Source organism: Eretmochelys imbricata, chromosome 6, assembly GCF_965152235.1.
Source record: "Eretmochelys imbricata isolate rEreImb1 chromosome 6, rEreImb1.hap1, whole genome shotgun sequence".
Taxonomy (NCBI): domain Eukaryota; kingdom Metazoa; phylum Chordata; order Testudines; family Cheloniidae; genus Eretmochelys; species Eretmochelys imbricata.
The window spans coordinates 7,934,297-7,949,917 of NC_135577.1; the positions used below are offsets into that span (position 1 = coordinate 7,934,297).

General features: G+C 47.9%; 1 protein-coding gene across 1 annotated transcript; it reads right to left on the reverse strand.

The window, feature by feature from the left end:
• Positions 1–320: 320 nt before the first annotated feature.
• On the reverse strand, positions 321–14,549 carry LOC144267026 (uncharacterized). The gene is made up of 6 exons (XM_077820661.1): positions 14,447–14,549; positions 12,858–12,984; positions 11,811–11,924; positions 9,402–9,491; positions 7,241–8,800; positions 321–1,403 (listed from the first exon to the last, which is right to left on the reverse strand). The coding sequence occupies exons 2-5, from the start codon at positions 12,982–12,984 to the stop codon at positions 7,359–7,361; spliced, it is 1,773 nt and encodes a 590-aa protein (XP_077676787.1). The 5' UTR covers positions 14,447–14,549; the 3' UTR covers positions 321–1,403; positions 7,241–7,358.
• Positions 14,550–15,621: the final 1,072 nt, after the last annotated feature.

Here is a 15,621-nt window from a genome sequence, read left to right on the forward strand (position 1 = left end):
GGTTCAGGTTGTCTCCACTGCATTGCAGGAGAATTTTCTTTCATTACAAAAGATAAGTTTCTAGCCCTCATGGTAGTAGAGTAAACCTTTAAAACATGAAACAAGTGCACCCTAACAACTCAAACCTAAAGCAAATAAAAACCTCCAACTTTTATATTTTAGAAAAATCTCATAATTGTTTAACATTTGGGGCTGGCACAGTTTCCATAACATGTACTGCAGAGGCAGTTTAGTCAAGCTCAGATTAATTAACAAGAGAGAGATGCACAATAATTCTTATCCGCTTCGGGGTCTGATGGTAAGTGCGTTGAGACGTCAGATAACCAGACTCACTGACTTTATTGATTGGAAATGGTCAGTATAATTGTGACTTTAACCATGGTTCCATCTGGAATATTGAACAGCTGTTATCCGATATGGAGATTCTCAAACCCTTCAATCCAAACACACTGGATTTGATGAAACAATATTACAAGTTAACTGCAAGTTAAAACTACAGAGAATTTTTTAAGTGATTACAAGTAATGAGGGATTGTTCATGGGATTGTTAATAAAGAAAAATTCAGAGAGGCCTGTGACTCGTCCCTGACTTTTATAAAAATATCCATGATAAAAAGGGAAGGGACTGGGCAGCTGTGGAGTGGCTTGGAGCTCTTGGGGCCCCTACTACCAGTGGGGGTTCAGCTCTCCAGGGTCCTCCTGCCACCAGCAGTGGAGAGAAGCTGCAGGGTCCTCCTGCCCCCTCTCCAGCAGTGGGGAGCAGGGAATCCCCCTGCCATCGCTGCAGGGGGGAGCTGTGGGGGTGCACATGCCCCCCAAGTGGGTCAGGAGCTACAGGGATTCCCCTGTGCCACACAGTGGCCAGAAGCTGCAGGGTACAACCTGGCCTGCGGCAGCAGCTACAAACTGTGGGATACTCTGCTGCCCATGGTGGCAGAGAGCTTGGGGGCCCACTGACTCAGGCAGTGGGTGTACCTCACAGCTCCCTGCTGCTATGGGAGGCAGTGGGACCCTGCAGCTCCCAGATGCCAGGGCTGAAGTCATGGAGGTCTTTGGAAGTCACGGATTCTTTGAATTTTGCAACTTCTGTGGGGGGAAAAAAAACATAGCCTTAGTTATAAGAAAATAAAAGGTAAAACACAACTAATAACTATACAAGCTAAATGAATTCAAAGCAGACGTCTCTCACTGCATGCTGTATTAGTTTTATTGGCTGGAATCCTGTCAGCTAGGGACCCTCCCCAAGTGCAGTGTTACTTTCCTGGTCTTTCAGGTGGTGTTGATGCCAAGAGCAGAGAGAGGGAGGAAACTTGGGGGCACCTCTTCCTTATAGTTAATTCTCTTCTGCATGAATCATCTCCAACTGAATTTCAGTATCCATCGCCCTTTTCAAGAATGTAACCCTGATGTATACAGGAGACAGAAAAGTCAAGATTCTGCAGACCTTACACACCTTTTATCATCTAATTATGCACACGACAGTTTAGCTGGCGGCAGACCATAGCAGACAAGTAGCATAAAAACCAGATACATGTACACTAACTGTACCTAGCACACAGTTCATATTTGGCAAACCTTGAGAGAATACATCTTGCATCTGACAGATTCTGCATATATTATGAACAAAGGTTAGAGCAATTTAACTACTTGTACATTTGTACAATAAAGCTTAGCATGAGCACAAAGTATTCTGGGAGATTTTAACTAATTCAGTGCTCTAACACCCCCATTTTTTGAATACAGATAATGATTTAAAGCAGATTACAACTGAGCTGAACTGCAGCTGGCATAACCAGCTCCAGCAAGAAAGGCAAGATGGCTGCTTCTCCCCCCACATCTCCCGAGAGGGACTGGAACATGGCACAGTCGGCACTGCAGGGCCATGCGTACACGCACACACAGAATCTTTCCGACGGCTATTTCTCTTGTATTTTATTCCCTCCAGGAATGATGACACAACCGTGACACAAAGTCCCATCTCCTCATTGCCCTCCGACAGAGAGGCATGGCCACGGACTTCCCCACCTGAGGAACTGGGAGACACTGGCCCGCTACTGTGGCTCAGTTTGACCTGTGAATGTTGTTGGGGCTGGTCTCTCTCTCCTCAAACAATGCTCTCTGAGCTGCCTGTTCCCACGCAGGATCCCACCTCTGTCCCTGTCCCATGACCGCTGGATGTTTCATACCCATGTCACACTCTGGGCTGGGATTGCAACTCCACAAGTTGTTCACAGAAAACACAGACAACAAGCAGCAAGCTGAGTCTCAGCCTGCAAAGGGGAGCAAAGTTGCCCAGAGATTTTTCCTGCACTCCTTGCCACTTTGTGTCAAGGCTGAGATCCAGGTACATCTCAGTGTTAGGGGTAATCTACATTAGAAGTGCTATAGCTCCCACTAGTGCTCAAGACCCCAAGCTAGAATTCAAGATGCTCAAGCCAATGGGAAAGAGCTCACCTGTGGCTGGGAACGGTGGGGTACCCCTGTTGCCCATGGCAGCGGAGAGCTTGGGGGGCTACTGACTCAGGCGGAGGGGGTACCTCACAGCTCCCTGCCACTACGGGAGGCAGTGGGACCCTTCAAATGCCAGGGTTGAAGTCACGGAGATCTTTGGAAGTCACGGATCCCGTGACTTCCACAACCTCTGTGACAAAACCGTAGCCGTAGCTATAAGAAAATAAAAGGTAAAACACAACTAATAACTAACATATCTAGCTAAATGGATTCAAGCAGAAGTCTCTCACCACACGCTGTATTAGTTTTATTGGCAGGAATCCCTTCAGTTAGGGACCCTCCCCAAGTGAGGTGTTACTTTCTTTGTCTTTCAGGTGTCATTGATGCCATGAGCAGAGAGAAAGAGAAGATTATTTGGGGGCACCTCTTCCCCTTTCTTATAGTTCATTCTCTTGTGAAAGAATCATCCCCTGCTGAGTTTTTAGGACACACAAGATTTGTCTGGACAGGAACCTTAAGCTGTTCCTTTGTTACAATGCAGATTTCTCAATCTTAAAGCAGATTACAATTGAGCTGAACTGCAGCTGGCATAATCAGCTCCAGAAAGAAAGGCAAGATGGCTACTTCTCCCCAATATCATCTCCCAAGAGTGACTGGAACATGGCAAAGTCAGCAGTGCAGGGAAGATTGTAGGTCTTCACTTACACACATGGGAGGCAGCCATTTCAGACTCATAATTCTATTATTTTATTCCCTCCAGGAATGATGACACAGCAGTGACACAAAGTCCCATCTCATCATCGCCCTCCGACAGAAAGGCATGGCCACAGATTTCCCCACTTGAGGAATGGGGAGACACTGGCCCAGTACTGCTGCTCAGTTTGATCTGTGGATGTTGCTGGGACTGATTTCTCTCCCTCTCTATTTAGGAGTCCCTCTCTTTCTCCTCAAACAGTGCTGTCTGGGCTGCCTGTTCCCACACAGGATCCCATCTCTGTTCCTGCCCCATGACCCCTGGCTATTTCATACCCTGTCACACTCTGGACTGGGACTGCAACTCCACAAGTTGTTTATAGAAAACACCTACAACAAGTGCCAAACCTGAGTCCCAGCCTGCAAAGTGAAGCAAAGTTGCCCACAGAGTTTCCTGCATTCCTGGCCACTTGGTGTCAAGGCTGAGCTCCAGGTACATCTCAGTGTTAGGACTAATCTACACTAGAAGTGCTACATCTCCCAATAGTGTTCAAGACACCAAGCTAGCATTCAAGATGCTCAAAGCCGATGGGGGAGAGAGAGCTCACCTGTCAGCATAACATCTCCACCTCTATGAGAGGCGAAAGCTCTCCCACCAACATAGCTCAGTCTACACCAGAGCTTAGGTTGGTATATTTTACATCTCTCAGGGATGTGGATGAGTGTTTTGGTAAGTGATAAAGTCTAGTGTAGACAAGCCCTGGGTGGCACTAAAGTGCCACATAAGCGTCCAAGGATACAAATTCGAATTATAAAAAAAAAAAAAAGGCATAACAGGAAGTAACTGACATCTCTCATCCCTGCTGTGATAAATGAAGGGGGTGGGGAGTAGCTCCATTTTATGGACACCCGCCCAGCCAGTTAGCTATAAAGTCCCTCTTGGTGGCTGTTCTCTGCTTGCTTTACCTGCAAAGGGTTAACAAAGTCCCCCAGGAAAAGGAAAGGGAGTGGGCACATGACCAAAAGAGCCAATGGGAAGGCTATAACTTAAACTCATAGATATTAAGATCAGAAGGGACCATTATGATCATCTAGTCTGACCTCCTGCACAATGCAGGCCACAGAATCCCACCCAGGCACGCACTCCTGCAATAAACCCCTCACCTATGTCTGAGCTACTGAAGTTCTCAAATCATGGTTTAAAGACTTCAAGGTGCAGAGAATACCCCGGCAAGTGATCTGTGCACCATGCTGCAGGGGAAGGCGAAACCCCCCACAGGCCTCTTCCAATTTGCCCTGAAGGAAAAATTCCTTCCCAACCCCAAATATGGAGCATGTGGGCAAGATTCACCAGCCAGATACCCAGGAAAGAATTCTCTGTAGTAACTCAGATCCCATCCCATCACAGGCCATTGGGCCTATTTACCATGAATAATTAAAGATCAATTAATTGTCAAAATCATGTTATCCCATCATACCATCTCCTCCATAAAATTATCGAGTTTAATCTTGAAGCCAGATTTTTTAAAATGGGGGACAAAACTTCCCCTTTGTCTCTGTTGTTGTTCTCCAGGAAAGAGGGGACAGGGAGCAGTTATCCTATGAGAAACATTAAGCCAGGTATGATCATAGATCAAATCATACCTAGAACGACTGATTTGGAACCCCCAAATGTGTAAGTAGATCAGGAATGTTTAGAAAGACACAATTAGGTTTATTTCCGTTTATTTCTTATGGCTAGTGGACTCCTCTGTGCTGACCCCAGATACTTTTGTTTGCTTGTAACCTTTAAGCTGAACCCCCAAGAAAGCTATTTTGGGTGCTTATTTTTTGGAATTGCTCTTTTAAAATCTAGCAAAAGCCTAAATTCCAGATCTTTGTTCTTTCTTTTTGTTTTTAATAAAATTTACCTTTTTAAAGAACAGGATTGGATTTTTGGTGTCCTAAGAGGTTTGTGCATATGTTGTTTAATTAGCTGGGGGCAACAGCTAATTTCCTGTGTTTTCTTTCTCAGCTCCTCTCTGGAGGAGGGAGTGAAAGGGCTTAAGGGTACCCCACAGAAAGGACTTCCCAAGTGTTCCTTCCTGAGTTCCAAAGGCTTTGCATTTGAGTGGTGGCAGCATCTACCCGTCCAAGGTCAGAGAGAAGCTGTAACCTTGAGAGTTTAATACAAGCAAGGAGTGGCAAGTATTAACGTTTTGAATCCTTGCAGGCCCCCACCTTCTGCACTCAAAGTGCCAGAGTGGGAATCAGCCTTGACACCTGCCCATGCCCTTTTTTCTGGTGTATGACTTCTGATGGCACAATGAATTAGATGTTGGGTAAGTAATGTAGACACTCTAATCATGACAGCAGCATCCATAGAGGTCAAGCATTTGCATCTTCCATCAATATGATAAAGACGGCAGTCCATAACCAAACAACATGCTGTTTGTTCTTGAGCCCCACAGGAACAGGATTGGGAGCTCGAGAAGCCTCAATGGGTAGAGATGTAAGTTAAAGCACCTGTCACCACAATGTATCCTGTTGTAATGAAGAAGGATCTTTCACGAGAAATCTGATGAGGTTCAATAAGGATAAGTGCAGCGTCCTGCACTTAGGACGGAAGAACCCAATGCACAGCTACAGACTAGGGACCGAATGGTTAGGCAGCAGTTCTGCGGAAAAGGACCTAGGGGTGACAGTGGACGAGAAGCTGGATATGAGTCAGCAGTGTGCCCTTGTTGCCAAGAAGGCCAATGGCATTTTGGGATGTATAAGTAGGGGCATAGCGAGCAGATCGAGGGACATGATCGTCCCCCTCTATTCGACATTGGTGAGGCCTCATCTGGAGTACTGTGTCCAGTTTTGGGCCCCACACTACAAGGAGGATGTGGAAAAATTGGAGAGAGTCCAGCGAAGGGCAACAAAAATGATTAGGGGTCTGGAACACATGACTTATGAGGAGAGGCTGAGGGAACTGGGATTGTTTAGTCTGCAGAAGAGAAGAATGAGGGGGGATTTGATAGCTGCTTTCAACTACCTGAGAGGTGGTTCCAGAGAGGATGGTTGTAAACTATTCTCAGTGGTAGAAGAGGACAGGACAAGGACTAATGGTGTCAAGTTGCAGTGGGGAAGGTTTAGATTGGATATTAGGAAAAACTTTTTCACTAGGAGGGTGGTGAAACACTGGAATGCGTTACCTAGGGAGGTGGTAGAATCTCCTTCCTTAGAAGTTTTTAAGGTCAGGCTTGACAAAGCCCTGGCTGGGATGATTTAATTGGGGATTGGTCCTGCTTTGAGCAGGGGGTTGGACTAGATGACCTCCTGAGGTCCCTTCCAACCCTGATATTCTATGATTCTATGATTCACTTAATATGGTTATTCCGAGAAGGACATGAGAGCTGATTCGGAGAGAGCAGGGGATGGAAATCTGACTTATCTATCCACCAAGAAATGCAGCATCAAACCAAAGTACAGTCCCACACCACCTGTTGGCACTGTTCCTTAGAAATGTTGTCTCTGATACATTGTCTGACAGGCTATTTCAGAAAAGGGGTATCTTGACTTTAGCTGTATCATCATTGTGTGACCTGGAAACTCCACTCTCCAAACCTCAGGTCCTAGCTGGTATTGCTTGTCTGGCAATTAGGTATGAAGACAGAGCCCTGGCTGCATTGTGCATGAAGCCAACTACTAAGACAGCTTGATTCATAATTTTCTCTCAAAGCCAAATAAAAACACCCTTCCTTTTGATTCAGTACTATGAGGGGCACACAGGGGATGTCACAGCCTTTCATTAACTAAAGAGACAAAAGCTCCTTTTCAGTCTCTGCCAGAATCTTTGCCAATTTTTCCAAACCCAAAAATCCCAGAAGAAATGAAACAATTAATTTGATTTGTGGAGTGTGAGAGGATGGGAGCTGCAGTGAGCAAACAGCCTAGGATAAACCAGGACCTCTAAAGTGCAGTCTTGGCTCCAGTCATCTCTCTCTTAGCTGCAGCCCATAATGCCCACAAAGGAATGTTTCGGTACCTCTAGGGTTAAATGCTTCCATCTCCAAAACTACACAAAATAATTTTAACAAACCCAGCACCTAAATTTCTGTCTGCTTACTGAAGAGGTGGGAACATTTCAGAGTGGGAGCAAGTTCTCCCACTTTTACAGACTTTGGGAACGGGTGAAGTAAGAAATTGAAGAGGTTCCCTCCATCAAACACAAGGGTCAAGAGTCTCTATTCTGAGTGGCTGCTCTGGTGTTTAGTAAGATATGATGAGCGAGCAAAACGCTTCCCACACTGAGTGCAGGAATATGGTCGTTCTCCTGAGTGAGTTCTCTGATGCTGAGTAAGAGATGATGAGCGAGCAAAGTGCTTCCCACACTGAATGCAGGAATATGGTCGCTCTCCTGAATGGATTTTCAGATGTTCAGTGAGAGATGATGAGTGAGCAAAGCACTTCCCACACTGCGTGCAGGGATAGGGTCGCTCTCCTGAATGGATTCTCAGGTGGTTGGTAAGGCCTGACAGTTGGGTGAAACTTTTCCCACACTCAGTGCAGCAATAGGGTTTCTCTCCAGTGTGGATTCTCTGGTGGCGAGTGAGATGATGCATATAGACAAAGCCTTTTCCACAGTCAGTGCAGCGATGGAGTTTCCCAGTGTGCACTCTCTGGTGTTTAGAGAGACTGTCTGGATGACGGAATACTTTCCCACACTCAACACAGCGATGGAGTCTCCCCGTAATATGGGTTTCCTGGTGTCTCCTGAGACTTTGAAGGAGACTGAATTTTTTCCCACACTCAGCACAGCAATGGGGCTGCTCCCCAGTGTGGATCCTCTGATGTCTGATCAGATGTTCTCGTAGGCAAAATTTTTTTCCACACTCATGGCACAAGAAGGGTCTCTCTTCACTGTGGATTTTCTGGTGCCGAGTAAGATTTGATGTAAGTTTGAAGCCTTTCCCACACTGGCTACAGCGATGGGGTCTCTTTTCTGAGTGGATTCTCTGGTGATTACGAAATGTTGACGAATCCATAAATTGCTTTCCACACTCAGCGCAGGCATAGGGTCTCTCTCCTGAGTGGACTCTCTTGTGGATGGTAAAAGCTGATAAGTATAAGAATCTTTTTCCGCACTCACCACAATGATAGGGTCTCTCTCCAGTGTGGATTCTCTGGTGGGCAGTGAGCAGTGATAACTGGTTGAATATCTTCCCACATTCAGAACAGGGATGGTCTCTCTTCTTTCTGTGAGCTTTCCCATGTGCTCTGAACTCCTTCTTTCTCCTAAAGCTTTCCCCACACTCACTACAGTGATACAGTTCCTGTCTCTTATGAACCATCCAGTGGTGGCTTATCAGGTCTCTTTGCACCTTGAATTCTTCTCTGCATACACGACAGGTAAATAGGCTCTTTCTGGGCTCAGCTTTAACCTCTGCAGGAGGCTTTCGATATGGCCTGGATCTCCTCTGATGGCCTCTTGAGGTTGCCGGCTCATTCCTGATCAGCTTTTTCTTCTGCCTTTGTGGCCTGCCCTGCCTCTTGTGGTGTCTTCCCCGCTCAGATTTCTTGGAATGGTTCTTCCCTGATGTCCCTGGGAAGGGCCTGAGTGACTCCAGGGTGCCAGGCCCTTCCTCAGGAGTCTGCCCCTCAGCTCTGCTCAGGGTCCTTGCCCCTGCTTGGTGTGGAAGAGAGTACAGATGTTATTTCTTGTGCTGCTCACAAAGGGAAACCACTAATATTCCCAGCAGGGGGATGTGCCTGAGTCAGCCTCATGCCCCTCCCCTCAGAGCAGGGCTGGCTATTGGCAGTTGAGTGCAAGAGGCCACACTCTCTGGGGCCCCAGTGCTGGGGGAAGGAGGAGAAGGTCAGTGTCCCATAGGCCCTGCTAATAGTCCTCCAAGTCAACGTGAAAATCAGCCCCCACAATCCTCTCTCTACACTGAGGCCCATTTCACTGGGGAGAACAGCATCACCACACACCAGCACTGACAACCCTCTCCCGAGGGACACACACGGAACACTCACACTATGATGGGATCCCAACGGCTCCATGTTCTATGGAAAATGGGGGAGGGGGAAGAGACTGGGGGAATCTGCGTAAGGGGAGAGATGGGGTTTCTAGGGGGATGTCTGGGTGAGGAGCTGTAGCACTTCTCATGTTTGGGCTTCAATCCGTATTGTAATGCTCTGTGAGGGGAGAGTTTGCAGCTGATGGACGATTCCTGAAATGAGCTCTCTGGCTCCCACTGATGGAAAGGGCAGAGCTGCTTCCCTACCTGCTCCAGGGGAAGAGCTCTGTGTGAGGAAGAAGCCCAAGGAGCTCTCAATTGCTGACCAGTCCCAGGTCTCTTCTGCATCTGGAAAATCTGCACCAAGACAAGAAGTCTTTGGTTGACATCATATGAACTGAATGATTATCACTGAAAGAAGCCCTTTACCCTGCACGGTAAATTACTCATTTATGGTCACTGTTGGACAGTGGGTTCCACAATGCACAAGAGGGGAAGCTATTTGCGTCTCGACAGTTACTTTGTACTGTGGTAGCACAACTGAGATCATGGTTCCATAGTACCAGGTGCTACACAAAAAAACAGAGAGATCGCCCTGATGTTGAAGAACTTATACACTAAATACACAAAGGGTGGGAGAGAACCTTAGCCAAAGGAGTAATTTGCTGTTGTAATAATTGGGCCCACAAATTTTACCCTAATTGGCCATTTAATTGTAAAAACTGTGAGAAAATCTATAAGTGTTACAATGTCCTACAACAACAAATGTTGATGGGAAAAGGTGAAAAATATAAACAAGATGATGGAATTAGTCCAAACAAAAAAGGCCTATAACGCAATTCAAGGACAGTGTTAAAATGATGGCTGTAAACAAGAGAAGTGTGGAACTGGACATTAACGAACCAAAATGACTGAGTTTAATTTAGGCCTAACTGGCAGAAAAACAATGAGGGGCTGTGCTATTTTGCCTACTAATTCCTTTAAGGGTTTCTCAAAAGAAAACACTTTCAAGGGGACAATAAAGGAGCAGAACTGAATGCAACCCTTGCTGACTGAAAAAACCAGCAACAGCAGGAGCATGCCATCAACTGCTGCAGTGAGCGATACCATCAAGCTGCCGCCCTGATCCTGATTTTGGGACCCCAGATCTTCTTCATCCTAATCCTAAAAGATGTCTTAACAAGACCGGACCAGAGAAAGGGAGCTGGAGGATACTGCCACCGTTACCAGTTCTCGCTAACTCTCCCAAATCACCTGGAATGTGAGATTTTTGTGCCCCTGTCCCTCTTAACTCCCATGAATTCGTTTCATTCCCCATCATATTTCTTCTCTTTCTTATTTTTCTCCCTTTGCCTTCTAATAAGGAAGAGTCTGGCTTAGCTGGCCAAAACTGCCATAGTTTTCAACCTTGCTGTAAGCCTGTGATCAAAGAAGCAGCCAAACGCATTGTTCAGAACAGACCAACGCTGGTACACGTTTGCCAGGCAGGTCTCCAATTGGCTGATCAGACCATGGGCCGTGCCTGTGTTTCTCCAGCCATGAAGCGGCAAGTAAGAGTAAACCCGAGTCAGAAGCCACATGTTCTATCCATGCTGTTCTTTTCTCTTCCGTCTTGAGTGGGTTTGTCTTTTTTTGTCTCCTAGGAAACGGGATCGAATTTTTATAATATCAACAACAGCTCCAAGAGCTTTGATATTTCAAAAGGACAGTTATTACCATGTTTAATACTATCTAAAAGACTTTCCAACAGAGAACTTTTGTCCAAAGACTCTCTCCAGCTAAAGGGAAAGGCAACAAGGGACACTGTCAAAATAAAAGTATTACATCATCCCTGACATTTCAAATGCCTTATCTCTTGTTCCTTTTTTTTCCCCTGTATCTTTAATAAAAGAATAGAAAAAAAATGTTGTGGTGTTTTCCATGGTACTACGCAGGCTACTGTTTCTATATTCCTGACCCCAAAGCTTATTTAACACTCTTTAATGTTGCCCATGACAGTGTCATGTTAACATCTTTGTCTCTCTAGGCCCATGTAGTCTATATGAATTAATACAACATTGTCCAAGGTCTGCCAGCAGCTCAGTGGCAGAATGAGGAATAGAATTCAGGTCTCCTCACTCCCACAACATGATGTTGTCTCCCAACTAATCCTGGGGAGTAATAACGAAATCCCTTATTAATGTCAACTGAGAGCCCAAAAAAGTGATGGAACAATGTTGAGTACCTACAAAATTGGGCCTGAACTTGGAACGGAGACACCCAAGTGCTGCTTGGCCAATGATTCAGACAGCCAGGGAAGGGTTACAAACACTTTGATAGACGGGATTAGTATTCAAAATGATGTTGACAAACTGGAGAATTGGTCTGAAATCAACAATGTGAAATTCAAGAAACACAAGTACAAAATAGTTCACTTAGGAAGGAAAAATGAAATGCACAATAGAAAATGGGGAATAACTGCCTTGGCAGCAGTACAGCAGAAAAGAACGTGACGGTTATAGTGGATCACAAATTGAATGGTAGCCGATAATGTGATACTGTTCTAAAAAAGCCTAATATTAGACTAAAAGACTAGCATTCTGAGATCTACTGTCACTTTGGCCAAAACATATCAGGATTCCAGCTGCCTTCAGCTACTTGTTCGATCCCTCCATATGACTTTAACTCCTTCCTCACCTGGGTGGGTACGTCTCAGAATGTCCCCATCTTCATCTTCTGTGAGACCCTGAACACATAGATCTTCCCCTCGTTCTATGCTGGAGATCACCACTGGCTTGGGGGTTTTGATTCCTGCTTAGAGAAAAGCATCACCGCTAAGCACTTCTAGGCACAGAAGTGCTGCACTTTCCACAGATGCACATGCAATGTTTGTGCCAATTAGGCAATCAGCTAATTGTGAAGGCTAATAGGCAATTGTTTTCCCTAGAAACATGAACTGCAGCTTATGGTCAACACTCCTGGTAGCCGGCAGTGGTGGGATTGTAAAATTGCTGAGTGGATATTTGGAGGGAGGATCCCAGAGCCCAAGCACCAGCCCGAGAACATCTACAATGCAATTTTTAGCCATACAGTCTGAGTCCCACGTCCTGAGTCAACTGACCCAGGCCAGCCAGAGCAGCATAGATTAACCCAGCATACACCAGCATAGCTGAACCCAGTCTGCCTTTCTCCTTAACTGTGGTGTTGGCTGGGCTTTCATACTGTAGGCTTGAAGAACACACCATTGTTTTCTGCTCACGTGCTCTGTCTGGGAACTACAAGAGCCAGAATTCTCTTGCACTAAACTGTGGAGCCCTAGTGACCACGGGTGGAAGTGCATCCTCTTGAACATATGCAGTGTAGTTTTAGACCTTTCAGTCCCAGGATATTAGAGAGATCAGCTGAGTGAGGTAATACCTTTTATTGGACCAACTTCTGTTGGTGAGAGAGAGTTTTCCTTTCCCAGACCGGAAGAAGAGCTCCGTGTGGTTCAAAAGCTTCTCTCTCTCAACAACAGAAATTGGCCCAGTAAAAGATACTACCTCACCCACCTGGTCCCCCCATGAACTGGCTGCTCTGCTCAGCTAAACACACCTCTATCCATCCACACCCATGCACCCCTCCTTCCAACCCCATAGACACTGTTCCTCCCAACCATTCATACATATGCTCCATCTCAGTTACGGTGTCTCTGTGCAGCACCCAGTGCACTGGGGCCCTGATCTCACAGACACAGCTCCTCACCTAATGAGACCAGAATCTGGTAATTTTCACACATGATGTGTCTGTAAAGTTGCCTTTGCTCCTCGCCCAGCAGGGCCCACTCCGCTGGGGAGAAATACAAGGCCACATCCTCAAACGTCACCGACATCTGAAAGGACAAACAACCCAACTCAGCACGGCAAAGTTTACACACTGGTGGAGGAATAGCTGTTGCAGGTGAGGCAGATGTATCGTGGTCCATGGAACCGGGAGCGCCCTAGGAGGTTTGAAAGTTTGTACCATTATTATGGGTGCGGGTTTGCGCAGCGTAAAAAAAGTAATGAAGAGTGTTTTCTATGTCTGTGATTCACCACACAGTGGTGGCTCCGAGAGCTGGGCCCGGCCCGCAGCTGTGGGTGTTGTATCCTGTCACAAAGAGCTGCATCACTTCTGAGGCAGCGTCCTCCTGATCCTCTGTCGTGATGCGACAGGCAGGCCAAACATCAGTGAGTGTCACAGCAACCTGGAGCACCAGGTCAAAGCCCCACTTACATTTAGCCTGCACACCTGACCCTCTGTCACCATGCTGGGGGGCTGGGCAGACCAAACCTGAGTAGCACTACGACCCTTCTAGCCGTGAGGCAATGCCCAGAGCAGGGCACTGGGGGCAGGCAGCCCCATAAGACTCTGCTGGAGCCACTACTGCAGGGTGAATGTGGGGCACTGGAGTGGCATTGTGGGGTGTGTGCAGGGTTGGTTCACTCCCCAGGTGCTCCCTCCCTGGGCTTGCCCTCTTTCTTGGGCAGGAATTAGGGTTACAGTGTTGTAGCTGTGTTGGACCCAGGATATTACAGAGACAAGGTGGGGGAGGTAATATCTCTTATTGGACCAACTTTATTTGTTCTTGAGCTAAACAGAGCAGGGTCCCAAAGCTCAGCCTCCAGCAGGAGCCCAAATGTTTGCACTGCTATTAAACTGCCCCTAGGCTGAGCCCCATCAGCTGGCACAGCCCGGCTGCAGGTTTTAGTTGCCATCTGCACAGACCCTGGGAGCCCCAGCCAGAGAGCTGCAGCTCAAGCAGGAGCAGCCCAGGCTGGTAGCGCTGGAGGCCCCGGGCTGAATCCCCAGCACGCTGCCCGATGGGGCGCTCACAGAAGGAACCTTCTCCCCGCGGTACCCACGGACTCAGCGCAGCCTCCCCCCGCGCTCCCATCGCCGGTGTGTGCAGCGGCCCCGGCCCGGCGCCGAGCCCGGTGCCCCGAGCGGGCCGGTACCAGCGCCCGTGGCACAGGCCAGAGGAACCGACCTAACGGACCCGCCCCCCAGCCCCGGCCGGTGCCTGCTCTGCGGGGAGGGGTCAGAACCCGGCAGCCCCCGCAGCCCCGCCCCGGAGAAGGGTCCCGCCTGCCCCCGTCAGCGAGCGGGGGGGCTCGGTCGGGCTCTCGCTGGCTGGGGCGCGGACCCTCCCGGGCTCCGCTGCACAGACCGGCCCCCGGGGGGTGGCTCCGGTCCCAGGCGCGGTTCGGCTCCGGCACCAGCAGCCTCCTCCCCAGGCAGCGATTCGCAGCCTCTGCGGCCGGTTCCCTCCCTCCGCGGCCGCCTCTGGCGGCGCCTCCCCGGGCCCCGCTCACCGCCCCGCGCGCCGGGGCTGCAGCCTGCAGAGGGGGCTCGCTCCCGCACGCGCCGCTCGGGCCGGGCTCGGCCCCCGGGTCTCCGCGGCGGGCACGAGAAGGTCCCTCCCTTCGCCCGCCCCCTCGCGCAGTCATTCCTGGGCCTGTCTAGGCTGTGGAGGACCCCGAGCTCTGTGGGGTTAACCCTTAATCATCTCGGTCGGGGAAGCGAGTTGCAGGGGGAGCCACTAGCGGAGACGGGGTGAAGCCGGTTCCCTGTGGGTTGGTGGCTCCCATCCCTTGTGCAAAGGCGGGTATGGCACCAATGTTACAGTGGGGGGCTGGGGGCCCTGTGTAGGATGGAAACCACTTCAACCCGGGGGGGCTGCTGTACCTGCACTCCCAGCACCCTAAGTTCCAGGCCCCCTCTTTATTCATCAGGGTGTGAGACCTTTTCAAACATTTCACCAGAATAAATGTGGATTGAGATTCATAACAGTGTCTCTCAGTAAATTAATAGATTTAATAATTATTCAAACCTAGAACTGGGATGTGATTGGCTCTAAGTAATAAAATACTTTCATGGCACTTACAGTGCCCTGAAAAGTGAGACAAGGATATGCCATTCCGCAAGCTGAAACTCTGCATCTGGTCTACACTCTGCTAAATATCAGACCCCGCTGAGTTTCTATTTTGTATCTGATTTAACAGTAGTCATACCATATGTATGAAAAAAAAAATCAACCGAAAGCAATATTCAACCAAATTGTTTCAGACCGACATGTAATGTTTTCACATAAATTATATGGACAGTTACAATTCAAGAAAGCTCCATGACTAACCTTTCTTGGTCCTTTAGCCATTTTTCCGGTTCTTAATTTGTTTATCTAGAGAACTGTCTTGCAGCAAAAAATAAATAAATAAATAAATAAACAAGGAGTCCTTGCGGCACCTTAGAGACTAGCAAATTTATTTGGGCATAAGCTTCTGTGGGTTATGACCCACTTTATTAGATACATGGAGTGAAAGATACAGTAGGCAGGTATAGACAGCCCATGAAAAGATGGGAGTTGCCTTACCAAGTGGGGGGGTCAGTGCTAACGAGGCCAATACAGTCAGGGTGGATGTGGCCCATTCTCAACAGTTGACAAGAAAGTATGATTTCTGTCCATTTATTCTTTTGCATAGAGACTGTC

What these genes read in the sequence shown, in the direction of transcription:
- LOC144267026 (XM_077820661.1), bottom strand. Translation starts at nt 12,984, where the DNA reads ATGTCGGTGACGTTTGAGGATGTGGCCTTGTATTTCTCCCCAGCGGAG. An exon ending in TCTGAGACGTACCCACCCAG is followed by an intron (nt 9,492 to 11,810) that starts GTGAGGAAGGAG and finishes GTCTTGGTGCAG; the next exon opens with ATTTTCCAGATGCAGAAGAG. An exon ending in GAGCTCTTCCCCTGGAGCAG is followed by an intron (nt 8,801 to 9,401) that starts GTAGGGAAGCAG and finishes TTCCACACCAAG; the next exon opens with CAGGGGCAAGGACCCTGAGC.